The following is a 27143-nucleotide window of genomic DNA, read 5'->3' as shown; positions in this document are numbered from 1 at the left end:
ACTGGAATGTTCTGAGCCTCTGCTCTATGTTTAATCCCATGCCGGTCTTCGTGCGTATTTTCAGTTCTTTGAGGTTTGAAGGATGCCAATTAATTGTACCGTCTCCCCATACAGCTACTACACAGAGGGGTCAGGTAGAGATAAAAACAGATATTGTAGGGATGCCTGGACAGCTCAGTTGGTTAAGCGTCCCATTTCAGCTCAGGTCATGATCTCGCGGTTCGTGGGTTCGAGCCCCTCGTCGGGCTCTGTGCTGAAGCTCAGAGCCTGGAGCTTTTTTCAGATTCTGTGTCTCCCTCTCTCTCTGCTCCTCCCCAGCTCACACTCTGTCTCTCTCGAAAATAAATAAACATTTAAAAAAATTTTTTTAATAATAAAAATAAAAAATAGAGATTGTATTGTAGGTAAAGGCTAGACCAACACATGGCCCAGACCTACAGCCAAAATGCACCTTTGCTCCCCACTTCCCTCCCATCCCCCTCCTCTTTTTCTGTTGCCCAAGTTAAATCCTGGTTCCAGGCTGCACAGGCAGCAGCCTAGGGAGCATGGGCACTAAGGAGCAGTTGTCCCAGGGGATTGATTTGGGGATGGTGACATCAGTCTTTTAGCTGCTTCCATAGTGTAGGCTCTTCTTGGTGTGTTCCAGGTAACACTGGCCCCTCTGCAGGGTCACCAACCCTGCTTATCTCACTGTGACGACTTGCATGTCTAGAATGTTGGTGCTGTTTCCAAATCTGTGTTCCACAGGCACCGTGAAACATTTTGCCCATTCCTATTCTTCATAGCCACTTACAGCTCTGTGACTATACAAAAGTGGCTCATTCTGAGCCCAGGATCCCTCACCTGTGAAGTAGGAATGGCAATATCCAACCGATAGGATGTTGAAGGAATGGACAGAAGATACTTGGTTAGGGCCTGGCACATAATGGGCCCTTGGGAGGCCATCCTGCTATGTCTGGTTCAGTACCCTGAGAACTCAAAGCTTTCAGTCCAGACTTGGAGGCTCCTCCCCGTGTGCTGAGCATGTCTCTTTGGGAGCCAGTGGTCAGGGCCAGGTCTATGTGCTGGAGTTGGAAATGTGGATTTGGGAAAAGATGAGGCCTCAACAGAAGTGGGTCCTCGAAAGACCAGCACTGGTGCATGGATGGATCCAAAGAGGTTCATTTTGTGGTGGGATTTCAATCCCATGTTTCAGACCTCCACCAGGTTGGGGCGGGAGGGCTGGGGTCGGTAGTGGAAGTGCCAACAACCCAGAGCCTCCCTTCAAATCCATATTTAGGACTGTCTAAGGCAAAATGATGAAGTAAGCAATGGTTCCCCCAAGGCCTGCTTCCTCTTTCTGCACCCTAATCTACTCTTTCAGCACCCTTTCCCAGCCAACTAGGAAGATGAGTGTCTGAAAATGAATTCAAAGAGGGCAGCAAAATGTGAACCAAATCAGGCTCACCACCTTTTGTTGTACAGCTCGTAAACTACAAATGTTTTTTATGTTTTTAAATGGTTGGGGGGAAAAAACAAAAGAGAATATTTTATGACATGTGAAAACCACATGACATTCAAATTTTACTGGAACATTAAAAGTTTACATATTGTCCATGGCTGCTTCTAGCAGAGTTGAGTAGTTGTAACAGAGACCTGAAGACCCCCAATGTCTGAAATATTTATTATCTGGCCTTTTAAGAAAACGTTTGTTGGGCGCCTGGGTGGCTCAGTCGGTTAAGAGTCCGACTTCAGCTCAGGTCATGATGTCACAGTCTGTGGGTTCGAGTCCCATGTCGGGCTCTGTGCTGACAGCTCAGAGCCTGGAGCCTGCTTCGGACTCTGTGTCTCCCTCTCTCTCTGCCCCTCCCCTGCTCATGCTCTGTCTCTCTCTGTCTCAAAAAAAAAAAAAAAAAGTTAAAAAAAAGAAAACGTTTGCTGATGCCCCACTCTAAAATGTTAAGAGATTTATGTGTTTTGTGGTCAGCAAGATTTGCTTTCAGAGAGACAGGCAAACCAACAGAATCCAGGCGTTGTGGCAGGCCTGCAGAGGAGACACTGGGTGGGGAGCTTTCCTGATTTCCTCCCAGTTACACTGGAGGAGCTGACAGGAGGTAAATGTCTAATCCTGCAGGCGGACTTGCTACTGACCGCACTGGGCTAGGGGGCATGGAAATGGTGGGGTTCGGGCCTGTGACTCACTCTAGCTGTGTAGACAGCAGGACTCAGAAATGGGTTGGTAATCTCTGAGGAGCCTATCCCACCAGCCTCCCCATAGGCTGGTGGTAGTGATTAACTCGAGGCCCTTCGTGTTTAGAGTCCTTCAGAGCCTCCGTGGGGTGGCCCTGAGCAGCACATTCATTGTTTGCTTCTCTCTCGCTTCCACAGAATTTGCCTTCTGCCAGGTGGATGCCTCAATCGCACTGACTCTGGCCCTGGCTGTGCTGTGTGACCTGCTCCAGCAGTGGGACCAGCTGGCCCCCGGACTCCCAGTCTTGCTGGGATGGCTGTTGGGAGAGGGGGAGGACTTCGTGGTCCATGTAGAAAGCACACATCAGGTAATCCTAGGGTCTCAGGGCAGTGGGGGGGGGGGGGGTCAGAGTGTCAAACCTGCTGAATGCAGCACATTAGGCTTACTTGGGCTTCAGGTGCCTGCTGAACGTGTGCTTCTGGATGCTTAGGTACGGATCAAGTATGGCTTAGGAAACTGTCTGAATGACATAGCAGCCTGCTAGATCCGCTGGGGGCCCTGGAGATGCTGGGGCAGCTCTCATGCTGGCTTTTTGGGTTCCAATGGTAAGTCTTCAGATCACTAGGGGAGAGGACTTTGAAAGAGACTCCTTGGTTTCCGAAGCCAGTGAGTGTGCTCCCGCACTCTCCAGCTGTCTAACTAAAGCCAGTACCCATATCTGCTCCACACCCAGGACACCCCTTGATCGCCTGACCCCGGTGGCCGACGGGACTGGCATTCCTGAGCTCCACAGGAAGGTAACAGCTGGAAAGACAGTTCTTGGCAGTCCACCACGCCAGGGCAGTGCACAGACAGCAGACTGAAATGCAACCCGAGTCTTCATGGGAAAAAGGGCTGTTTACTTAGCCTGGAGCTTTAGCCTAAGGGACAGGCTCCAGGTTTCCCACACATCTAGAGACTAAGGAGGTGCTCCCAGGGAATATAAGCAGGAGGTGACACCCTTGCATGCCCCCTTGGCCTTGCTACAGCTCCATGAGACCTCCCAGAAAGGAGCTTGGAGCCCCAGTTTTTACAACGGTTGCCCAGGGGACACCTCTAGATCTCCTGGTCTGGAGGCCAGCAGGATTACAATTGCCACCGCTCAGGACTGTATATATTTGCATACTTTATTTTATTTTCTTTTAACATTTTGATTTATTTTTGAGAGATAGAGACAGAGCATGAGCAGGGGAGGGACAGAGAGAGAGGGAGACACAGAATCTGAAGCAGACTCCAAGCTCTGAGCGTACAGCACAGAGCCTGATGTGGGGCTCGAACCCACCAACCATGAAATCATGACCTGAGCCAAAGTCAGACACTTAACCAACTGAGCCACCCAGGTGCCCCAATATTTGCTGACTTTAAAAGCTGCCACCAAAGGATCTGGCTTCCAATCAGCCTGAAAATAGGTACTGAATGATATTCCTCCCCTTGGAACAGGTCTTGGCATTTTGTCAGCAACAGGGGAATATTAAGAATAAATCAGGTGGTTTAGACAATCAGAAAGGTTGAAGAGACAACCAAGAACTAGGGCAAGGTTCAGTGAGAAGTTTCATCACACATACGACCACTCCTTCAAGACTGAGAAAGGTCGCTGCTTTGCCTAATACATAGAAGCAAAGACAGAGTCAAGCAAAATGAAGAAACAGAGAAATATGTTCCAAATGGAAGAATAAGACAAAACCTCAGAAAAAGACCTTAATGATATGGAGATAAGTCATCTACCTGATAAAGAATTCAATGTATTGGTCATAGAGGAGCCTGGGTGGCTCAGTTGGTTAAGCATCCTGTCTCACTCTTGATTTCGGCTCAGATCATGATTTCACCATTCATGAGAAAGAGCCCCATGTCGGGCTCTGCACTGAGTGTGGAGCTTGCTTGGGATTCTCTCTCCCTCTCTCTCTGTGCCCCTCCCTTGCTTGCATGCACACTCTCTCACTCTCTCTCTCAAAAATAAGTAAATAAACTTTAAAAAAAGAAGAAGAAAACTGGAAAAACTACAGATACGTGGCAGTTAAAAACATGTTACTAACAACTATTGGGTCATAGAAGAAATCAAAGGAGAAATTAAAACACCTAGAAACAAATGAAAACAGAAATAGGACATACCAAAATCTGTGGGATGCAGAAAAAGTGGTTCTAAGAGGGAAGTTCAAGTGATAAATGCCTATTATCAAGAAACAAGAAAATCTCAAATAAACAAATTAACTTTATACCTCGAGGAACCAGAAAAAGAAGAACAAACAAAACCAAAATTAGGAGGAGAAAGGAAGTAATAAAGATCAGAGTGGAAAAAAATTAAGTAGAGACTAAAAAGACAATGGAAAATATCAATGAAACTAAAAGCTGGTTCTTTCAAAAGATAAAGTAGATAAATCTTTAGCTAGACGCACGAAGAAAAAGAGAGGGTTCAAATAAATAAAATCAGAAATGAAAGAGGAGAGATTACAACTGATACCACAGAAATACAAAGGATTGTAAGAGACTACTCTGGCAACAAACTGGACAACTGAAAAAGAATGGATAAGTTCTTAAAAACTTGCAATCTTCCAAAACTGAATCATGAAGAAGTAGAAAATCTGAATAGACCAATTACTAGTAAAGAGATTGAATCAGCAATTAAAAACCTCCCAAGAAACAAAAGTCCAAGACCAGACGGCTTCACTGGTAAATTTTACCAAACATTCAAAGATTTAATACCTAGCCTTTCAAACTCTTCCAAAAAATTGAAGAGGAGGGAACACTTCCAAACTCATTTTACAAATGATACCAAAACCAGATAAGGACACCACGAAAAAGAAAGAAAGAATGAGTGAAAGAAAATTATGGACTAATATCCTTGATGAACATAGATGTAAAAATCCGCAACAAAATATAAGCAAACTGAGTTCAATAATACATTAAAAAGATTATATACCATGATCAAATAGGATTTATTCCAGGGCTGCAAGTGTGGTTCATCCACAAATTAGTCAATGTGATACCACAGTATTAACAAAATGAAACATAACAGTTATGATCATCTCAATAGATGCAGAAAAGCATTTGACAAAATTCAATATCCATTTATGGTAGAAAATAATAATAATGAAGTGGATACAGAGGGCACATATCTTAACATAATGAAAGCCACATATGATAAATAGCTAATACTCAGTGGAAAAAAGCTGAACACTTTAAGATCAGAAACAAGACAAAGATACCCACTCTCACCACTTTTATGCAACATAGTCTTGGAAATGCTAGCCACAGCAATTATGCAAAAAAAAGAAATAAAAGGCATATGGATTGGAAAGGAAGAAGTAAAACTGTCACTATTTGCAGATGACATGACACTATATATAGAAAATCCTAAAGACTCCACCAAAAAAAAAAACTCTTTTAGAACAAATAAATGTGAATTTGGTAAAGTTGCAGGATACAAAATACAAAACATGTTGCATTTCTATATACTAATAACAAACTATCAGAAAGAAATATCAAGAAAATCCCATTTACACTTGCATAAAAAGAATAAAATACATAGGAATAATTTATATTTCCCTGGGAATAAATTTAACCAAGGAAATAAAAGACCTATACACTGTAAGACTAAAAACTGTAAGATAGTGATCAAAGAAATTAAAGAAGACACAAATAAATGGAAAGATATTCCATGCTCTTGGATTAGAAGAATTAATATTGTTAAAATATCCTTCTGCCCAAAACAGTCTACAGATTCAATGGAAATTGAAATCTGTCAATTTCCTATCAAAATTCCTATCAAAATTCCAATTCCTATCAAAATTCCAATGGTATTTTTCACAGAACTTGAACATATATTTAAAATTTATAGGGAACCACCAAAGACCCCAAATAGCAAAGCAATCTTGAGAAAGAAGAACAAAGCCAGAGATATTATGTGCTTTGATTTCAAACTATACTACAAAACTATAGTAATCAAAACAGAATGGCATTGGCACAAAAAGAGACACAGAGATCAGTGGAACAGAATGGAAAGCCCAGAAATAACCCATGAATGTGTATTTTTTGACAAAGGAGGCAAGAATATACAATGAGGACTGGATAATCTCTTCAATAAAAGGTGTTGGGAGAACTGGACAGCTACCTGCAGTAGAATGAAACTGGACCACTTTCTTACTCCATACACAAAAATTAACTCAAAGTGGATTAGAGATTTGAATATAAGACCTGAAACTATATGGGGCGCCTGGGTGGCTCAGTCAGTTGAGCGTACGACTTCGGCTCAGGTCATGATCTCGCGGTTTGTGGGTTCGAGTCCTGCACGGGCTCTGTGCTGACAGCTCGGAGCCTGCAGCCTGATTCAGATTCTGTGTCTCCCTCTCTCTCTGCCCTCCCCCCACTCACACTCTGTCTTTCTCTCTCTCTCTCCTTCAAAAATAAACATTAAAAAAAATAAATAAATAAAAAGACCCGAAATTATAAACTTCTAGAAGAAAACACAGGTGGTAAACTCCTTGACATCAGTTTTAGTGATTTTTGTGACTGACTCTAAAGGCAAGAGAAAAAAAGCAAATACAAACAAGTGGGACTACATCAAACTAAAAAGCTTCTGCACAACAAAGGAAACCATCAACAAAATGTTGACAGAACTTACTGAATGGGAGAAGATATTTGCAAATGATACATCCAATAAGGAGTTAATATCCAAAAAATAATAATAAGAACTCATACAACTCAACAATAACAACAAATCTAATTAAGGGGCACTTGGGTGGCTCAGTCAGTTAAGCATCTGACTCTTGACCTCAGCTCAGGTCTTGATCTCAGGGTCATGGGTGTGGGCCCCACACTGGCTCTATGCTGACTTTTAAAAATCTGAAAACTCTAATTAAAAAAATGGGCAGAGGATCTAGACATTTTTCCAAAAGAGACATACAGGTGGGCAACAGATACCTGAAAACATATTCAACATCACTATCATCAGGGGATTGCAAATCAAAATTACAATGAGATACCACTTTACACCTGTCAGAATGGTTATGATCTAAAAGACAAAAAGTTATTGTTGGTGAGGATGTGGAAAAAAGAGAACTCTCATACCCTGTTTGTGGGAATGTAAATTGGTGAGCCACTAAGGAAACGTATGGAGGTTCCTCATAAAATTAAAAATAGAACTACCACGTGATTTAGCAATTCCACTGCTGAGTATCTATGCAGAGAAAATGAAAACATGGGCACCTGGCTGGCTCAAATGGTAGAGCGTGCAACTCTTGGTCTTGGAGTTGAGAGTTTGAGACCCACGATGACCCTACTCTTAAAAAATAGGGCTGCCTAGGTGGCTCAGTCGGTTGAGCGTCCGACTTCCACTTGGGTCACAGGCTCATGTTTTGTGAGTTCGAGCCCTGCATAGGGCTCTCTGCTGTCAGCTTAGAGCCCACTTTGGATCCTCTGTCCTCTTCTCTTTCTGCCCCTCCCCGCTTGCACTCTTTCTCTCTCTCAAAAATTAATAAACATTTAAAAATAAATTAACAAAGAAAACATTGGGGCGCCTGGGTGGTTCAGTTGGTTAAGCATTCAACCCTTGATTTCGCCTCAGATCATGATCTCATAATTCGTGGGATTGAGCCCCATGTCGGGCTCCACACTGACAGCATGGAACCTGCTTGCGATTCTGTCTCTCCTTCTCTCTCTCTGCCCATCCTCCCTGAGCACACATGCATGGTATCTCTCCCAAAATAAACAAGCATTAAAAAAAAAAAAAAGTACAGACTCCCAATTATAAGATAAATAAGTCATGGGGATTCCTGTATAGCATGTAGAATATAATCAGTAAGATATTAACTCTGTAGGGTGACAGATGGTAACTAGACTTACTGTGGTGATCATTTCACCATGTATATAAATGTCATATGTTGTACACCTGAGACTAGTGTAATATTCTATGTCAGTTATATCTCAATAGAAGGGAAAAAAGAAAGGAAGAGGCCCCTTGGAAGTTGAGTGTTTAATTATGGAGAATGTTTATTAGTCAGCACTGGAATAGCTAACGGCCCCACGGTTAGGTCTGAAGGTGAAACATTTGCAGAGTCAGGGTCCTTCCGGGTATTTGCTGCTTAGAGAAAACTATTAGCCCCTCCAGGTGAGTCAACAGATAGGGAAACTGAGGACCAAGAGAAGCAGCAAAAGCATCTTGTCAACTGAAATTTGTATCCGTCCATCAGTGTCTGACTCAGCTGGCTCTCTTGACATACCCAACAGGCCAAGAGCTGAAAAAGCAGCCTGTTTATGGGAAATGTGGACACAAGATTAAGTGTCTGTAAGAAAATAACCTTGAAAGTCCCCAGCCTTATAGAAATTTGGTTCCATATTCAGAGTAGTGCCTCATATTTGGTAATCCTTTGCTGTTTCTTCTGCTGAGATTTCTCCTCCCCCTCTCTCCAATTTCGAGAGGCACCTTTGGTTCTAGGGCCCACTCCCATGTCGAGGTTCCCTTTTCAACAGCAGGCCCCCAAAATATCTTGACTTGAAACCACAAACACATCTTTATCAAAGGTCATGTTAAGTCTGGGGAAGAAAATTCCTCCCTGGTGGAGAAGTACAGCGAAATGAAAATAGAAAGTGACCTTCTCAGCTGCGAGTGGCATGTATATGTGGGTGCTGACAGGCAAGAGTGGGCCTTCCCTCAGGAGTGGGGAGGGGACATCCTCTGAGTCTGGCCAGACTCTGGTCTGGATTGGAGCCTGTCGACATCCCCTGTAATGTTGACTTTGGGCTTTGTCATTCAATCTAGGTGGAAGACTACCTGTTTGAAAAAGCAGAAATCAACTTTTGGGCTGAGACCCTGACCTTCGTGAAGTACCTCTACAAGCACCTCTCCCATCTCCTCTCCAAGTCCAGCTGGTGTCCCCTCAGTCCTGAAAGCCTCCGTCATCTTCACAGGACAGCATCAGAGCAGTGCCACCTCCTTTCCCAGCTCTTCAGAGAACTGCCACCTACTGCTGAGTTTTTGAAGACGGTGGAATTCACAAGACTGCGCATTCAGGAAGAAAGGACTTTGGCTTGCCTGAGGCTGCTGGCCTTTCTGGAAGGAAAGGAGAGGGAAGACACCCTTGTTCTCAGTGCTTCGGACTCTGTTGCAGAAACGAATCCGTTCACTCTTGCAAGAACAGAAACAGCTTGTTGAAGAAAGAAGACTTTTGGGGGTGGGGGGGGTGCGGATTATTCCCCCACTAAATCTGCAGGAAACGTGTTGAACATAAATTCAAATATTTTCTCCCCTTCATGAGTCTAGTCTTCTGTCCCTTCCTACAAAGGAATTTTTCTTCAGCTCACTCATTCAGGGGAGCCTGGTTTATTGCAGCAGCTACTGTAGGAAGTGTGGCTACCACGTTGAATATTTACTCTGTTCCCAGGTGCAGGCCACCTGCGGACCTGAATTCGCTTTTTCTTCCCCCACAGCCTCTAACGTCCAGGCATAGTCAGCCCACATTTTCTGTGAATTGACTGTACAGAACTAGGTTTTAGCTCGTGACTTTCTCTCCTCTTTCCCACTGAATAGAAGAGCTGGATTAGTTGGCAAACAGCCCACTGGGTCAGAACTCTAAATTTTATTCCATTTTAGCTACAGCAGAAGTATGTTCCAAATGTTGGATCCTGGGAAAATTATAGATCTACTTCATAGAGATGGTTTTTTTTTACCATCTACATGTTCAAGTCCTGCAGCGACCTGCACATGACGTCTGATTTATTAAAAGAGCTCCTACCCACCAAAAGTGTTTCTGGCAATGCTAGGAAACTTCGATGTTGCCACCCAGTGAAAGCCTAGACCCTTGGCTGTGAGAAGGAAATCCAGGGAAAGAAAAGCCAGAATAAATGACTTGTTTTATTCCTACGCTGCTTACTGTCATTTTCTTGGTGGCAATAAAAGATTCTCATTTAAGATGTCAGAAAACACAATTATCCATTTCAGTGTTTGAATCTAGCAACCTTAAGGTTTTTCTGCCTTTTCCAAGCCCAACCCAGCCCTCTGCCTCAGACACCCAGCAGGTGTCGCTCTTGCATACATTTTTGCTTCATTGGCTTGCCATTTTTTCCTTCTCATTTCAGAATGAGTGTTATCCACAGACAGCTATCTTGAAATTCATAGCTTGGATTGGTCAGAGCCTCATCCATATTCATTTTTCATCCTGGTTATCAGAATGATACCAGCTTTTAGGTACTGTAAATATTTTTAAATACTTCTCAGGTGAGCAATCACTTGGAACTACGTTACTGATGTTTGACGGTCTGAAGGGGCAGTTTAAAAGAGAGAAAGTTTGGTATCATTTCCTACTGCAGAAAAGCTCGTATTTCAAATGTGTTTCTCTTTAAAAAAAACCACCTAACACTAAAAACACAGCCATACTGGAAGTACAGAAAAATAGCTCTGTAGGAAAAGGCAAGGAAAGGAGTAAACTTAGAATCCAAAGTTTTGTCCTAAAGAGAGCAGGAAATTCCCTAGGTATTTTTGACTATTCAGCTCAAAATGTGTTTTTTTGTGATCCTGAATTAATTAGGATCCTGTGTAGCCCACACTTGATGGAAAGTTGCCAGTCTAACATTTCTTTTTGTTCTGAGAAGGACTGACTGGGTCAGAAGTCAGGAAATTGTTGGCATAATGCAGTGATGACCATGTTTCAATAACTATGAAACTGGCCCCAGTAAAGCCCAACTCATTGGAAACGGCCAGCGTTCCTTTTCTCTCCATTTAAAATGAAATAAAAGCAGATACATAATAATAAAAGCACCTTATACCAGCAGGTGCTCTTTACCAAAACATGTACCATAGCATATGTACATGTTATCTCTAGGATCCTTCTACCAAGCCTGCAAAGTGGGTGTTCTCATGGCTGTGGACTGGGAATTACCCCAGATTTTGATGATGGCTGGCTGTGGCCAGCCTGGGAGGACAGGAGGTACAGAAGTTTCTACTGGTTTTATATCTGAAATCTTAATACTGACCTACAATAGCAGTAAAATGGCTGTTTCACACTTGCCTGATGCATTCCCAGGGGAATCTTAGAATACTACTATCAGGGCAAACCTCAGACTCCATGTTTGGGGTCATTTCAACAAAGAACAAAACAGAACAGTTGGGGTTCTTGAGTGCTCTGGGCTGTGTCAGCCACAGCTGCCTGGGGGCCAGTGCAGGCTGGGTGGTGCAATCACCCAGATTGAAGCAATCCCCTCTTCCGGGGTCATTGCTCTTGGCTCCAAGCTAGATGGTCCAAGATTTGGTGCCCTCAGGTCTGCATATGATCCTGTGGACCTCTACCCATCTGGCCACAGTCCAGAGACCCGGCTGTCTCTATTTTTATGCTTTGTCAATTTAATAAATGATATGGATTTATACCTGTACATCTCTTACACACTTTAACAGATAACGCATTTGCACCTTGACAAGGGTGAGAGATGAGTAAAGCAGGAATTATCTTAGTTTTACAAGGAAACCCAAGTACCAAAGAGATTATGTGATTTGCTTGAGACCACATGACTTGGAAAGGGCAGCCCTGAACGCCAGCCCTGGGTTTCTGGTCCTAAAGTGCTTGCAGCCCACTGCAGACTCTAGCTCTCTGAGTGGGTGCTTAGGGAGTGACAGCAGGGGGAACTGCATGCAAACTGAACTCTGAGGCGTCAGTTCCATGAGTGACAGGCCTAATGGCTTTTTCCCCCACTTCCAGGTTAACGAATGGAAATGACCAAGAGGAAACAAGAAATAACCTCAATTTGGGAAAGGGGGCGTGGGTTGCTTCCTTCCCTAGAGGGAACTGGGCCTTCCAACTTAGGCCCAAATGAAGCCTAAGCTACCAGGTGTGCGAGATCATGGGCCCGCTCCAGGTTTTGGCAGCATATGTTTAGACGAGTGATAAGTGTCCTGGCCTAGACCCCACATCTGCCGACCGGGCTGTCAGCGGCTTTGCCTAACTGGGCGCTAGGGGGGGCTGTCTGCCCCGTACCCTTGAGGGGGCCCCTTGGCAAAGGCATTACCCAGAGCAGGGCTTTGGGGTGTGGGACTGGTGAGAGGGGGGGAAAAAAAGAGGGCAAGCCCACCTTGAGCGTCCTCGACGCCCTGTACTGCCTGGGCAGTTGGCCGGCCTCAGCCCGAGCCTGCGGCTCACGACGAGCTAAGGCAGGGCGCGGCCCCCAACGGCCAGGGAGGAAAGGGACGTGGAGGGCACGCCCGGCCACGGCCGCGGCGGCCGGGGAGCCTCAGCCGGCAGCTGCACCCCATCCCCTGGGAGGGCTGGGGAAGGCCGAGCTGACCGGCGGACGGACGGGGTGGCGGGAAGTCGCCTCCAGGCCTGCGCAGCTCTCCTGGCCTTTCCTCCCGTCCTCCCAGCCGGCTCCCCCGCCCGGGACGCCCGCGCCACTCCGCGCTTTGGCCTAGCTCAAGGTCTTGTGATGTGATTAGCAAAGCCAGCGCCTTGTCCTCAGACACTCAGCCCTGCCCTGCAGGCCCCGGCGCTCAAGCCCTGTTTACTGCAGCCTGGGCGGGGACGGGGCGGGAGAAACGGGCCCAGGCTCCTCCGGGCGAGACTGCCGCGGCAGCCGCCCGCGTGGCCGCTCCCGCCCAACCCCACCGCGCCTCCACGTGCAATCGGGATGGAGCCACCACCCACCGGACGCAGGCCAGAGCCCCGCCTCCCGGCCCAAGCACCCTTTGCAAGCCAGCCGGGCCGCACGGACGGTTGCAATATTCTTGCATTTTGCAATTCCCGCGCCCAGTATAAAACCGAGAGTGGGAGATAAAAGCTTCGCAATTTCGCCTAGCAGGATCCGGCGCGAGGAGACAAGTCCAGGGCTGCAGAACTCTGGTCACTTTAAACGTGCAGGGATTTCCAACAGGGCAGCCCAGAGAAGAGGAGCCTTATCTTCCGCCGCCACCCAGCAGCACCCAACAGGGCCGAGCTCTCCACGCCCGGGCGCCCCGGCAGCCTGCCCCGCCCACGGCCTCCCGCCCCCTCCCCCGGAGAAAAAAAATTGGCGGCGGCCAATGGGAGGCCACGAAGGCGCTTGACGTCCGCGAGCCGGCGGGCGGCTGCCTGGAGACCCGGGGGTCAGCGTTCAGTCCCTCCTCCGGCCAGACGCCTAGCCGCTGCGCTCCCGGGCTCTATATAGGGCGCGCGCTCGAGGGCCGCGGAGTTCCAGCAGTCCGCGAGCTGTCGTCGGCTCCGCGCGGGGGGGGGGGCGGGCCGGGCACCCGGGGCGCGGAGGAGCGCTATTTGCTTCTCCTTTCCCCCACTCCGCACTCCCGGGCACCCTCAGCCAGTCCACGCTGCTTCCCTCTTCCTCTTGTCTCGAACCCCGGCAAACTTTCGGTTCCTCCCCCGCCCCTCACCCGTTATTCGTCGTGGCTCGAGCCCGGCCGCGCCGCCCCGAGGGCTCCTCCGGACCCCTGCCTGCAGCGCCGACCATTACAGGATCCAGAAACATGTCGACCACACTTCTGTCCGCCTTCTACGATATCGACTTCTTGTGCAAGGTACGCGAGGGAGCAAGGAGGGAGTAAAGCGGGCAGGCAGGAAGCCCCTCGAGTTTTCAGACTTTGCCTCTGCCCTCGGCTTTTGGGGCACCCATCCCCACCTTGACTTCGGGGTCGGGAAAAATCCTGGAGTTTGCTGTAGTGTGTGCTCGTGCCTTGTGGGCGGGGAGAAGGAGCTGGGAGGAAGGGCAGGGGGGAGCCGCTGTCGCTGTTTAGTTCCTCCGGCGCCGACCGCGGCCACGCTGCCCGGGGCTTCCCGGACGGGGTTTGCGCCGCCCAGACTGGCGGCCCACGGGCTGAGGATCACATGTCGAAACCGAGCGCGGCCTGGGGTGGGAGTCGGCTCCCAACGCGAACATGATTCTTTTGCGCGTGTAGGGGCGGAGGGTGGGGGCCGAATCGAAATCTGCAAAAAGGAAGAAGAATCAGAAGGCTTGGAAGTTCCTCTGCAACTCGCCCCAACTCTTCCCTCCCTTTCCATATTTCATCCCGTCCTCCCCCCTCCTTTTGGCAGACGGAGAAATCCCTGGCCAACCTCAATCTGAACATGCTGGACAAGAAGGCGGTGGGGACGCCCGTGGCCGCCGCCCTAGCTCGGGCTTCACACCGGGCTTTCTCCGACGGCACTCGGCCAGCAACCTGCACGCACTCGCCCACACCGCGCCTAGCCCCGGCAGCTGTTCGCCCAAGTTCCCGGGCGCGGCTAACGGCGGCAGCTGCGGCAGCGGGGCTGCGGGCGGCCCGGCCTCCTACGGCACTCTCAAGGAGCAGTCAGGGGGCGGCGGCACGGCCCTGCTGAACAAGGAGAACAAATTCCGGGACCGCTCATTCAGCGAGAACGGAGAGCGGAGCCAGCCTCTTGCACCTGCAGCAGCAGCAGCAGCAGAAGGGGGGCGGCGGCTCCCAGATCAACTCCACGCGCTACAAAACTGAGCTGTGCCGGCCCTTCGAGGAGAGCGGCACGTGCAAGTACGGCGAGAAGTGCCAGTTCGCTCACGGCTTCCACGAGCTGCGCAGCCTGACCCGGCACCCGAAGTACAAGACGGAGCTGTGCCGTACCTTCCACACCATCGGCTTCTGCCCCTACGGCCCGCTGCCACTTCATCCACAACGCCGACGAGCGGCGGCCCGCGCCGTCGGGGGGCGCCTCCGGGGACCTGCGCGCCTTCAGCGCGCGTGACGCGCTGCACCTGGGCTTCCCCCGGGAGCCGCGGCCCAAGCTGCATCACAGCCTCAGTTTCTCGGGCTTCCCGTCTGGCCACCACCAGCCCCCCGGGGGCCTCGAGTCGCCACTGCTGCTCGACAGCCCCACGTCGCGCACGCCGCCGCCACCGCCCTCTTGTTCCTCGGCCTCCTCCTGCTCCTCGTCCGCTTCGTCCTGCTCCTCGGCCTCAGCGGCCTCCACGCCATCAGGCGCCCCGACGTGCTGTGCCTCGGCGGCAGCTGCGGCCGCGGCAGCGCTTCTGTACGGCACCGGGGGCGCCGAGGACCTGCTGGCGCCGGGCGCCCAGTGCGCGGCCTGCTCGTCGGCCTCGTGCGCCAACAACGCCTTTGCATTCGGCCCAGAGCTGAGCAGCCTCATCGCGCCCCTCGCCATCCAGACGCACAACTTTGCCGCCGTAGCGCGGCGTACTATCGCAGCCAGCAGCAGCAGCAGCAGCAGCAACAGCAGGGCCTGGTGCCCCCCGCGCAGCCTCCGGCGCCGCCCAGCGCGCCCCTCCCTGCCAGTTCTGCCGCGCCGCCCTCACCGCCCTTCAGCTTCCAGCTGCCGCGCCGCCTGTCCGAGTCGCCCGTGTTCGACGCGCCCCTAGTCCCCCGGACTCGCTGTCTGACCGCGACAGCTACTTGAGCGGCTCCCTGAGCTCCGGCAGCCTCAGCGGCTCCGAATCCCCCAGCCTCGACCCCGGCCGCCGCCTGCCTATCTTCAGCCGCCTGTCCATCTCCGACGACTGAGGCAAGAGGGCGCCAGCGAGGAGGAGGAAGGGAAGGCTGTTCTGGGGATGTTGGAGGGCGCCCCTGTCGTCTCGACCCCCGTTAAGGGCGGGTGGGGGAGGCACGGGAGTGGGGTTGGTGATAGGCCCTGAGCAGACTGCGGGCCGCACCGAGCACTTGGACTCGAACTTGTGTGCCGGGAGGGGCCTCCACCCCTCCCCTTTCGGTTTCCTCTTTTTTTTTTTTTTTTTTAATTTTATTATTACGAAGTTTCGTTCTTGTTGAGCAAAAAAGCCAACGAACTTTTGTATTGATGAACAAAATATTCACAACAGGGCAGTTGTGATGCGAACAGAACAAAGAACCAAACACTTAAACTTTTAGGTCTCCTATGAGTTTGGGACTTTAGGAAAAAAAAAAAATCAACCCAGCACCAGCAGCTACCAACCACCATTCCATATCTTCACTTGAAAGCATTAGTTACAGTCCAGATGTGGGAACTCTTATCTTGAGAGAAGTTCCTAATTGTCGTTTGTCTCAGACCAGTGTAAACAAACCAGCCAGCCACCACCTTGCTAATAAACTTATAAGCTTCTGGAATCCAGTATTCTACCAAGAATATGCCTTGATTGTAGTCTTCAGTGTGACAGGTTTTGTTTGACACAACGTTCTATACGTCTGGGAAAAAAAAAAAAAAACCCTTGCATTCCAAAGTTTCATACCGGTTACTGGTTTTGTTGCCACCACTTAGTGGATGTTTAATTTTAGAACCATTTTGTCTGCTCTTTCTGGAAGCCTTGGGCAGAGCTTAGTTTGTAATCGTTGGGGGAATAACTGCTGAATTTTTAGCTGTTTTGAGTTGATTCGCACCACTGCACCACAACTCAATATGAAAAAACTATTTAACTTATTTATTATCTTGTGAAAAGTATACATTGAAAATTTTGTTCATACTGTATTTATCAAGTATGATGAAAAGCAATAGATATATATTCTTTTATTATGTTAAATTATGATTGCCATTATTAATCGGCAAAATGTGGAGTGTATGTTCTTTTCACAGTAATATATGCCTTTTGTAACTTCACTTGGTTATTTTATTGTAAATGAGTAAAAAAATCTTAATTTAAGAGATTGTATGTAATATTTATTTCATTAATTTCTTTCCTTGTTTACGTAAATTTTGAAAGATTGCATGATTTCTTCACAGAAATCTATCCTGATGCTGTGGAAGTAGTTTGAGGAATATCTTATGAGTTTTCTTAGAATGTATAATGGTTGTAGCCCATCCAACTTTAAAGAAAAAAAAAAGGTGACCACATACTTTGCAATCAGGTTTAAATGTGGCATGCTTTTCTCATTCCAACTTTTGACATGAGCCAAAAAAAAACAAAAAACAAAAAAAAAACCCATTTGTTTGTTCGTTCCACCAATTCTACTGTGACATACTCTGCGTATAAAGACATGTAGCAATAATGGGGTGGGGGTAGTCTCACAGTGCCTTTGGAAGGGCCAGAACTTGCCTTAAATCTTCCTCAACCAAATAAGTATTTTTCTATTAGTGCTTGAGAGAATTTGAATGTAGGATGGGTTCAACTGCACAAAAGGAAAAGATATTTACCACTTTTTTTTTATATAGATATAAAGTGAAGAGGCCACCTCTTAGTGCTAAAATGGTATGTAGTGAATATGCCTTGTTTCATTACAGAAGATTCCAAAACTTGTATTTTTTTTGTGTGTGTGCGTAGAAAGGCAGGAATGCTTTCCTGGACAGCGGATGAATGAGCAGTAGCTTTAGTTTGTTTGTACGTAGGTACAGTTGGAGCACTATGTATGTATGGACTCTGGACTACTTTGACAGAAGTAGGTTTTTGAATGTAACAAGATAAGTCAACTTGAGTTGTAAATATTTTGGGGAAATCAGTTCACTACAGATTGTGGCTGTAAACATTGTACTGTAAATGTTTTGTAGTTTTCCCCCAATAAAATTTTTGGGAAAAAAGGTACTCATGTGTAAGCCAGCTTTTTTTTTTTTTTTTTTTTTTTTAAACCAGAACATGGAGCCTCTTACCTTAATTACCACCACTTTTCCGGGCATTGCCCAGGCCTTGCAGGCGTTGGGAGCTAAGGTTTCCACGGGAGCTGGCAAGGTGAGAATTCAGAAAAGCCTGCCCCTATGTATGTTATAGCAAGCTCTTTTAGCTGAAAGAAAGTAATTATTTGGACTGTCAAGGGCATTAGTTAGCTGTTCCCCTTGGTAATAAGATGCATCCCAGTGTTGGCTGACTGGCTGGTGGCAGGCCCTGGCTCAAGGCCTGAGGGGGTGTGGCCCGCCTGTGAGTCACCAAGCGGATCACGTGTCTGCAGTGGCAGCTGAAGGTCCGATTTTTTTTTGCTGGGACACCCAGGGACCAGAACAGCTAGGGTGGGGAAGGGAGGAGGGTATCGAGGGCCACTAGAACGCTGAGCTGGAGAAGAGGAGGGGGCTGGGTTACAAACTTTCTTGGGCTGGAGAACCAGGGTTTTGCCTCTACTTTGGGAAGGCTGGCTGTGTCCTTGTCCGGAGAGGAAGGAAAGGGGAGGAAGATTAAACAGGTCAAACTTATATCTGGGTAATGTTTGTTTATGCAGACAGCTTCCTCTGGGAGTGAGCACACACGTTATTTATGCAAAAGGATTTGTGTCTGCTTTAGGCGACTCTAAGTGGCCAGAAAGCAAATTCAACCCAGGCCTCTAGAAAAGGAAGAAAAAAGAAAGGGCACCAATTTGTCTGCTGATTCGCACACAATTGAACAAAACCTTGGTAACTTTTTTCCCCCTACAATCCCCTTCGAAACTTCAAAATCAGGTTCATAAATCAACCCACATTTTTCCCTTCTCCCTCCTCCCCACCTCCCACCCCCCAGTTCAGACACTTCTTCCAAAGTAGGTAAAAGATTTAGCGATAGTTTGTTTTCTTATCTGCAACAGCTGGGCCCTATCAACCACTGCTTGCACCCCTGTGCGGGGGCTCCCGTGTCTCCCAGCTGAGCGGGCGGGTGGGGGAGGGGCGGTCTGGAGCCCGCCAGGCCTCGGGCAGCTGTTTCACGTTAACTGGAGCGTTTTGGTGCTTGGCTGCCAAAGGGGATGGGGAACAGTTTCAAAGTTCTCCCAGATGCCCGGCCCCTGGCTAAGGGCCTCAGCCGTGGGGGGAGGGGAAGCCTGGGGCGGAGAAGGGCTCAGGCGGCAAGACCCTGCGGGCTCCCTGGCCTCTTCCCCATAAAGAATGTGCACTGGGAAGGAAAAGTCTAAAATGCGGTGCTATTTAGGCGAAGCTGCTTTCAAAGGCCTTGTTGCCACTTCATTCCAAAACTTATTTTTCTAAACAAGCACTTTTGATGGGCTGGAATGTCAGACTTGTTGGGATAAGCCACATTCATTTTTAAAAATTGGTTTGTTTGAGAGCCCGACTGCTAGGATCTGATGTTTTGTATTTGAGACTCAGTGGAGCATGGAAAGCTGGGGGGAATCATTCAGAAATTTCCTCTTGCCACAGATCAATGGAGGGTATATAGGTCATTGTCTTTCTGCAGCGGCTGGAATTAACAGCAAACAAAACTCTCTGCTATTGCTCGATCGCTCTTAGGAAAGTTTTCTTGTAAATTAAGGGGACTAGAAGTAAAAATTGCAAGTAAGGACAAGCCAGGATTCCTGTCACGGGCTGGAGAGCGGAACTGAAGTTGACTGGCTCCAAGACTGTGTTACACTCCAGATAAATTCTTTTGCAGCCAGTTGTGAAAGTGAGCCCAGGATGCGAGGGTGTTTAGAATGTCTTCATAGTGGCATTGCCCTGGGCTGTTTGAAAATAAGGTATTTGGGGGGACGCCTAGGCGACTGGGTGGCTCAGTCAGTTAAGCATCTGACTTCGGCTCAGGTCATGATCTCGTGGCCTGTGAGTTAGAGCCCCGCGTTGGGCTCTGTGCTGACAGCTCGGAGCCTGGAGCCTGCTTCGGATTCTGTCTCCCTGACTCTCTGCCCCTCCCCCGCTTGCTCTCTCTCTCTCTCTCTCTCTCAAAAATAAATAAACTTAAAAAAAATAAGGTACTTTTTTAAGCAGCCTCAATTAGTACGTGCCACCTTCTAGATTATTTTAGAGAAGGGATGCATGCATGGACATATTTGCCACTCCTCACTCTGTCTGAATCGACTGCTGAGTATGTTAAAGGGAAAAAAAAAAGCCACAACACAAATGATTGAGGAGGCCAAAGCCCCCGCCACCCAGTGATGGGAATAGATGGGGATTTCAAGCCCTGCAGAGGTTCAGGAGTCCAGATAAAAGGTCCAGGCCTGGGAGGGCCCAGAGAAGGAAGGACAGACAGGCACAGCTCTTGGCCACAGGTCTGGCCCAGCAGAGGAAACTGGGTCTTAAAATCTGCCTGGAGGTCTGAGAAAACCTTCCAGGCTGGATGTGTGCAAGGAAGAAACCCTAGAGAGCATTTGAACTGGGAGGGAACCATCCCTAGATATTGCCCCCCACTTTAGCTCATGGTGACAAGAGCAAAGGAGAGATGACTCTGGCCAAGTCCTCTTGAAAGCACAAGTTGGGTCTCTGCACCTTCCTTGGCCTGAGTTAGGGGAGCCCATGGGACCCCTAGAGGTCGAGCCACAGCCAGCCTCCCCTTCCATCGGAGGACCGTAGCTACTCTCCAGTTGTCGTTACCTGATTTAATTGTGTTTATTTTTTTGTTGTCTACACTCTGAGGAATGTGCAGACCCGTAGCCATCCAGGGCAGTTCCAGTTTCGTGCTGCTGGCAAGGCCAAGGAGGAAGGGAGGAAAAAGAGGCAGGGCCAGGGCCCAGAGGCCTGCCCAGGAGGAACCCTGCAGGCAGGAGGTAGGTGAGGGGCTGGGCAGCAGGAAGCCACTGCCCCTCCAGGGCCCACGCCTGCTTCAGTGGGTTCTCCAACCTCTCCTGACAGTTTTTGCTAAACCTGGAAAGCATATGAGTGTGTCTGTGTCTAAGGGTGTGTCTGTGTGTGTGGAGAGAGGTTTGTCAGGGCGTGTATCTGTGTCCTTGTGTGTCTAGCTGGGAGTGCACCTGTTCGAGGGTATCATTCTGTATGCAGGTGTTCAAAGTTCTGTGTCTGTATGCTATAGGGGAACACTGGTACGTGAGGCTGTCGATATGTGTGTGGGGTATGTATGTCTGTAGAGCTTGAGAGTCCGTGGGTGTGAGTGTGGGTATGGGCTTGGGCGTGTCTGTGATTGTATGTGTGCGTAGGTATGTTCAGGGTATGTGTGTGTAGGTATGTTCAGGGGTCTGCCTGTGAGTGGGGGTCTGGATTTGGGTGCATCTGCTGCTGCTGTGTGTGGGTGTGTGTGTGTGGTGTGGTGTGTGCGGTGGGTGGATACGGGTGTGTTCAGGGGTCTGTGTGTGAGTCGGGGGTCAGGGTTTGTGGCTGTATCTGTGTGTGTGTGGGGTGTGTGTGTGTGTGTGTGTGTGTGTGGTGCGGCGCGCGTGGTGGATCTATGTGTGGGTGTATCTGTAACTGTTGCTGTGTGGGTAGGTGTGTGGGTCTGTGGGGTGTGAGGAAGGACCTGGGTGTTGCTGTATGTTTGGGTCTAGATGTGTCTGCATGGGGGTGAGAGTGTTAACAACACCTACAGAGGAAAAGCAGCCCTTTTTAGCAGGCCTCTTTCAAGTTAAAAACTGCTTTCAAAACCCGGAAATGGTGGCCAGGCTGTCATCTGCTTCCTACAGGGGGGTGGGCAGAACAGGGCTGAGAGTGGGAGGGTGGCAGACAGGCTTCCAGACCTGCAGGGACCCCAGACCCACCTTACTGCTGGGCACACCTGTCAAGGACAGGCTGCTTGAGCCTGACTGCAGGGACATATTTAGAAACAATTCTCTGGTTGGAGGGGGAGGGGACCCCTTTATTTTCATCTGTACAGAAATAGCTCTCATCAGATAGGAGTTCTTATACCCTCTGGGGTGAGAAGCAGTTCTGAAATAGAAGGAAAGATATTAAGGATTTTAGACAGACAAGAAAACTCCTGAGCTCGCTGAAACCGAGTTTAAAATATTTCTCTAAAAATAAGCTTTGTTTTCCTTGTGGATTCCTCTGGCAATCGGGCCCTTGTGTCAGGGTGCTTAGCTGGCCTGCAAAGCCAGGCGGAATTTTTAAAAAAGCAAGTGTTTCCCAGCCATGGCCTTGGAAAGTTCTCTGTTTTCCATTTATTAAACTCCTAGTTTCCAGCTAATTAAAATTATTTTCAAATAAAACTCCTTAGCCTAGCAATATTTGACGAAACACAGAATTCCCAGTGACCCCTCTGCAGGAGGCTGAGCTGGGCCGGGGGGTGGCCTGTGACCCCTCCTCTGGGCCCTGTGCCAGTTTTATAGGAAGAAGGGGGACCCTTTGAAATGCAAGTCCAGGGCCTGTGTCACCGAATCCCAGCACCCTCCTGGTGACAGGTGAGAGGCTGCTTGCAAGGCAGTCTCTGAGGCCCGCACCACTTGAGAAGGGACTGTGGGGTCATTGGGAACCTGCTGTTTGTCAACCTACACCACTGAGCATAGGAGGGGCACACTTTGGGGAGAACTCCACCGAGGTAAGCGACAGGTGATCCTGTGCTACCTGGTTGCCCCTTCCTGGCCTGGCTGCTAACGAGAAGCTTCAGGTCCAGTCAGGCCAGTGTGCCAGGACTCCAGGACTGCAGGACGTCCAGGCTCCCAATGGCTCCCATGGCTTCACCATGTGGTGAAGCAGAAATCAGAAACAGTGCAGGGTAGGAGGCTTGTGTCATCAAGGGCCAGACCTGGTGTGATTCAGGCAGACTTGCTGCCCTGAGATCCAGTCCAGACATCCAAGGGATGGGGTGCTGGGGCTGTTGGCTGGGACCCTTCAACAATCCCACAGACCGTTCTTGGTTGTCTAGTAAATGTCTGCACTGGGTAAACAGGTGAGCTGACAGCTGTCATCCCCTGCCTTCATGGAGTGCACTGTCATCAGTTGTCATCAGGGTTCATTCATGATGTGGCATGAACCAGCCTTCATTCCTTCGTGTAGCAGGATAATATTCCATTATACGGACACCACATTTTGTTTATTCACTCATCAGTTGATAGACATTGGAGTTGTTTCTGCTTTTTGGCTCTTGTTGAACAATATGGCTATAATCATCCGTGTACAAGTTTTTGTGTGTTCATGTTTTCTTTTTTTTTTTTTTATTTTTTTTTAATGTTTTTATTTTTATTTTTGAGACAGAGAGAGACAGAGCATGAGCAGGGGAGGGGCAGAGAGAGGGGAGACACAGAATCTGAAGCGGGCCCCAGGCTCTGAGCTGTCAGCACAGAGCCTGACTCGGGGCTTGAACTCAGGGAGTGTGAGATCATGACCTGAGCTGAAGTCAGATGCTCAACCGACTGAGCCACCCAGGCACCCCTGTGTGTTCATGTGTTCAATTCTTTGGGCTATATACCTTGACTTAGAATTGCTGGGTCATATGGTAACTCTGTGTTTAACTTTTTGAGGAAGTGTCTTACTATTTTCCAAAGTGATACTTCGGTTTTCATAACTATTACAATAATATTAGTTTCCCCCTCTCGACCTCGTGCATGCTCCATGATGGCCACATAAGAAACTTCTACACTTGTTCACAATAGCCAAAAAGTGGAAACAACCCAAATGTCCATCAACAGATGAATAAATAAACAAAATGTGGTATGTCCTTTCAATGGGCTAGTATTTAGTCATAGAAAGGAATGAAGCACTGATACATGGAGGAACTGTAAAAACACTTAAGCGAAAGAAGCTGGACACAAAAGACCACATATTGTATGATTCCACTTCTATGAAATGTCTAGCGTGGGCATACCCGTAAGACAAAAAGTAGATTGGTAGTGGCCAGGAGCTAGCGGATCAATGGGGACCGACTGCTGATAGACGGGGTTTCTTTTGGGGTTGATGAAAATATTCTGGAATTAGATAATGGTGATTGTTGCACAACCTGTGAACATACTAAAAGTTGTAGATTCATATCTGATGAGCTTTATTGTATACGAGTTATATCTTTATTTTTAGAAAATATATACTCACAGGCTGAAATCCAGGCTGCAAAAGGGAAGGAGAGGATACTGAGGGAGCCTCTGTCAGGGAAACTGACCTCACTTAGGATCCAGAAAGCCCCTACAAAAGTAAGAAAGGCAAAGTGTAAGTAACGGTAAGGCAAAGGGCCAATGAAAGAGTTTCCAAGTAAAAGGAGCAGCTGTGCAAAGGCCCTGTGGTTAGAGGATACATGGTTCCAGAGAGGGAAGGAAAGAAGGATATGGTGCCAAAGGGTGGAGAACAGAGCAAGGCGGCACAGGATGGGGCTGGGGCAGTGAGCTCAGGCCTCAAAAGATCTCTCACCTGCCTTCTTCCCACCAATTCCTCCATGAGAACATCAGATTTTGGGTCAATGATTTCTCTCCACTGTTGTTTTTTCACATTATCCTCATGCTCCATCACAGTGTCATTCACCTCACTTCAGCTCATCACGTGGGCATTTTATCATCCCACATCATCTCAAGAAGAGTGAGTACAGTACAGTAAGAAATTCTGAGAGAAACCACATTCACATAACTTTTATGTGTATATGGCTGTAGTTCTGTCTTATTATTAGTTATTGTACATCTCTTACTGTGCCTAATTCATACGTGAAACTTTCTCATAGGCATGTATGCATAGGAAAAAACATAGCACATGTAGGGTACTACTTACGGTTTCAGGCATCCACTGTGGGTCTTGGAACGTATCCCCGTCCATAAGAGGGGACCACTCTATTATCGTTCTGCTTCATCACCTTTGGCTTTCCCTCCTCCTCCAGCTCATGCCCACAGGTCTTCTGGTGGAAATGCCTTAAAGATTCTAATAGCTACTATTTATAGAGCTTCTCTTTGTTTTTCTAATTGTTTTTAATGTTTATTTAGTTTTGAAAGAGAGCGTGAGCAGGGGAGGGGCGGAGAGAGAGACACACACACAGCATCTGAAGCAGGATCCAGGCTCTGAGCTGTCAGCACAGAGCTGGATGCAGGACTCGAACCCACAAACTGTGAGATCATGACCTGAGCCGAAGTCTGACACTTAACCAACTGAGCCACCTAGGTGCCCCTTGGAGCTTCTCTTATGAACTAAAGTTTTACATATGTTAAGGACAGTCCTTTATATCTCCCAAGACTGAGGTACTTTTACTATCCCCATTTCAAAGATGAGGAAACTGAGCTCAGTGTAGTTGTCATATGCCTGAAACCAGAAAGGCTGGAGCAAAATTCAAAGGAATCTAAACTGTTGCTCCTTCAAATCTCCTGGGGCTACTTCTCTCGCTCCTCTCTACCTGCCTTTTCTCACACTGTCTATAAACCCATATTTCCAAGAAGCCTTCCAGGGGTCCATTCCAGGGAAGTCTATTTCCTGCTTCATCTGTGCTTTTAAAATCCTACTAGTTTGGGGCACCCAGGTGGCTCAGTCAGTTAAGCATCCAACTTCAGCTCAGGTCATGATCTCACAGTTCGTGAGTTCGAGCCCCGCATCAGTCTCTGTGCTGACAGCTCAGAGCCTGGATCCTGCTTCAGATTCTCTGTCTTCCTCTCTCTCTGCTCCTCACCTGCTCACACTGTCTCTCTCTCTGAAAAATAAATGAACATTAAAAAACACACACACGCACACAACATTTTAACGCTAAAAAAGGTTTAGGGGCACCTGGCTGGCTGACTCAGCCGGTAGAGCATGCAAGTCTTGATCCCGTGAGTTCAAGCTTGTGAGTTCAAGCTCCACACTGGGTGTGGAGATTACTTGAAAATAAAATCTTTAAAAAGTAAATAAGTAGGGGCACCTGGGTGGCTCTGTCAGTTAAGCGTCCGACTTCAGCTCAGATCACAATTCATGAGTTCAAGCCCCACATCAGGCTCTCTGTCGTCAGGGCAGTGCCCGCTTCAGATCCTCTGCCCTCCTCTCTCTCTGCCCCTCACCCGCTCTCTCTCAAAAATAAATAAACATTAAAAAATAGTAATAAAGAAGTAAATAAATTTTTAAAAATAAAAAATGTTTAAAAAATCACGACCTAGTGTATCCCTTTCATCCCACAGATGAGAAAACTAAGGCTTAGAGAATGTGGGGGAACCCCTCTGGAGATTTTCCAATTTCTGGAAAATGAGATCACCCACCCCGCCTCAGGACACTCTTCCCAGGTACGATCTGTGCCACAGGGCTGTGGGTAAAAATGTAAATATCAACTCTCACCAAAGCAGACCTAAATCCCTCTGGGCTGGGAGGCTCAGAGCGGCTGGTTTCTGGATGTTCTGTCCATCCAGCCTCTCAGGGAGGGCCTGGAGGGTCATTGGATGGACATGGCCAGGAGCTTACAAAGCACAGCCCTTTGAGCCCAGAGCTACTGCAGGAGCAGGGCACGGGAGGGCTCCAGGCCGGTGTCACCACTGCTCTGCGAGAGGCCTAGTCACACAGGGACTACAACAGACCTCCATTCAAATCTCATTCCACTGCCACTCCCTGCCTGTGTAATCCTGAGCAAATCTCTGAGCCTCCGTCTCCTCATCTAGGAAACGGAAGGACAATGCTGTTCCTGCTATACGAAGCGCCCATGAGGGTGAAATAAGATGCCACGTGTGAAGTGTCTAGGAAAGGCCCTCCCTGGTTCGGGGTCCCACAGATGAAACTGTGCAGACTAGCAGAGCGGTTAGCAAGCTGAAATGGCTGGTTGAAAGCTGAGCTTTGCTACTGCCAGCGGTGAGACAGCGAGCCAGCTGCCGATGCTCTCTGTGCCTCGATGTCCTCATCTATAAAATACCCGGCCTATTTCCTAGGGCTCTCATGAAGCTTAAGTGAATTAACTCATGTAGTGAGGATAGAACCTGGCACACAAAATGGACGTGGTGGGGGTGCGGCGGGAATGGGCACAATGGGTGAAGGGGAGTGGGAGATACAGGCTTCCAGTTATGGAATGATTAAGTCGCGGTATAAAAGGCACAGCATTGGGAATGTAGTCAACAGTAGTGTGACAGTGTTTTGTGGTGACATAGGGCAGTTGCACTTGTGAGCATAGTGTAACAATATAGACCTGTCAGATCACTGCACTGTGTACCTGAAACTAATGTAGCATTGTGTGTCAGCTAGACTGAATGAATGAATGAATGAATATATACATACATACATGCATGCATAAATGCAATATAACAATTTGTTATTGAATCTCTTGGTTTTTTTCCACACTTAACCAACAGACACGCAATCTGAGGGGGGTCAGGAAGGCCCCTAGCCCGCCTCTACCAAACTCCCCCAACCACACGAGGCTTACAGTAAGAGTGGCAACTGCTTTTCTACAGAAATTCTAGATACATCTGTGCTGTCCAATATGGTAGACACTAGCCACAGGTGACCACTTAAATTTAGTACCTATTAAACACAATTTAAAACTCCCTTCCTCAGTCGACTAGCCACATTTCAAGTTCTTGACAGCCACATGCACTGAACAGCACTACTAT

The 27143-nt window shown here is 48.0% G+C and overlaps 2 protein-coding genes and 1 long non-coding RNA gene across 7 annotated transcripts in view; 2 read left to right on the top strand and 1 right to left on the bottom strand.

Annotated features, from left to right (window-relative positions):
* THADA (THADA armadillo repeat containing) overlaps nucleotides 1-9455 on the top strand; it is a 329970-nt gene extending 320515 nt beyond the window's left edge. For all 4 annotated transcript variants that reach the window (XM_030310495.2, XM_030310494.2, XM_030310496.1 and 1 more), the window contains exons 37-38: nucleotides 2368-2537; nucleotides 8964-9455. In XM_030310495.2, coding sequence (XP_030166355.1) covers nucleotides 2368-2537; nucleotides 8964-9356 — 563 coding nt within the window. In that variant the 3' untranslated portion in view covers nucleotides 9357-9455. The remainder of the gene's footprint in view (nucleotides 1-2367; nucleotides 2538-8963) is intronic.
* Nucleotides 9456-9532: 77 nt separating this feature from the next.
* LOC116737980 lies at nucleotides 9533-24602 on the bottom strand. Of its 2 annotated transcripts, none has more exons than XR_004343394.1 (4): nucleotides 24016-24602; nucleotides 23704-23793; nucleotides 23483-23625; nucleotides 9533-14100 (listed from the first exon to the last, which is right to left on the bottom strand). It is a non-coding gene; the product is annotated as an uncharacterized LOC116737980 (long non-coding RNA). The 2 variants fall into 2 exon arrangements; XR_004343393.1 differs by lacking the exon at nucleotides 9533-14100 and adding an exon at nucleotides 19930-21609.
* On the top strand, nucleotides 13635-17632 carry ZFP36L2 (ZFP36 ring finger protein like 2). Its single transcript, XM_030310498.1, is given in 7 exon segments — nucleotides 13635-13694; nucleotides 14209-14278; nucleotides 14281-14548; nucleotides 14550-14786; nucleotides 14788-15314; nucleotides 15317-15496; nucleotides 15499-17632. Coding segments are annotated over 7 exon segments (1482 nt in total). The 5' UTR covers nucleotides 13635-13643; the 3' UTR covers nucleotides 15648-17632.
* Nucleotides 24603-27143: the final 2541 nt, after the last annotated feature.

Source organism: Lynx canadensis, chromosome A3 (assembly GCF_007474595.2).
Source record: "Lynx canadensis isolate LIC74 chromosome A3, mLynCan4.pri.v2, whole genome shotgun sequence".
Classification (NCBI taxonomy): Eukaryota; Metazoa; Chordata; class Mammalia; order Carnivora; family Felidae; genus Lynx; species Lynx canadensis.
Note: the sequence above shows the minus strand (reverse complement) of the source record. Positions and strands in the feature narration are given on the sequence as shown.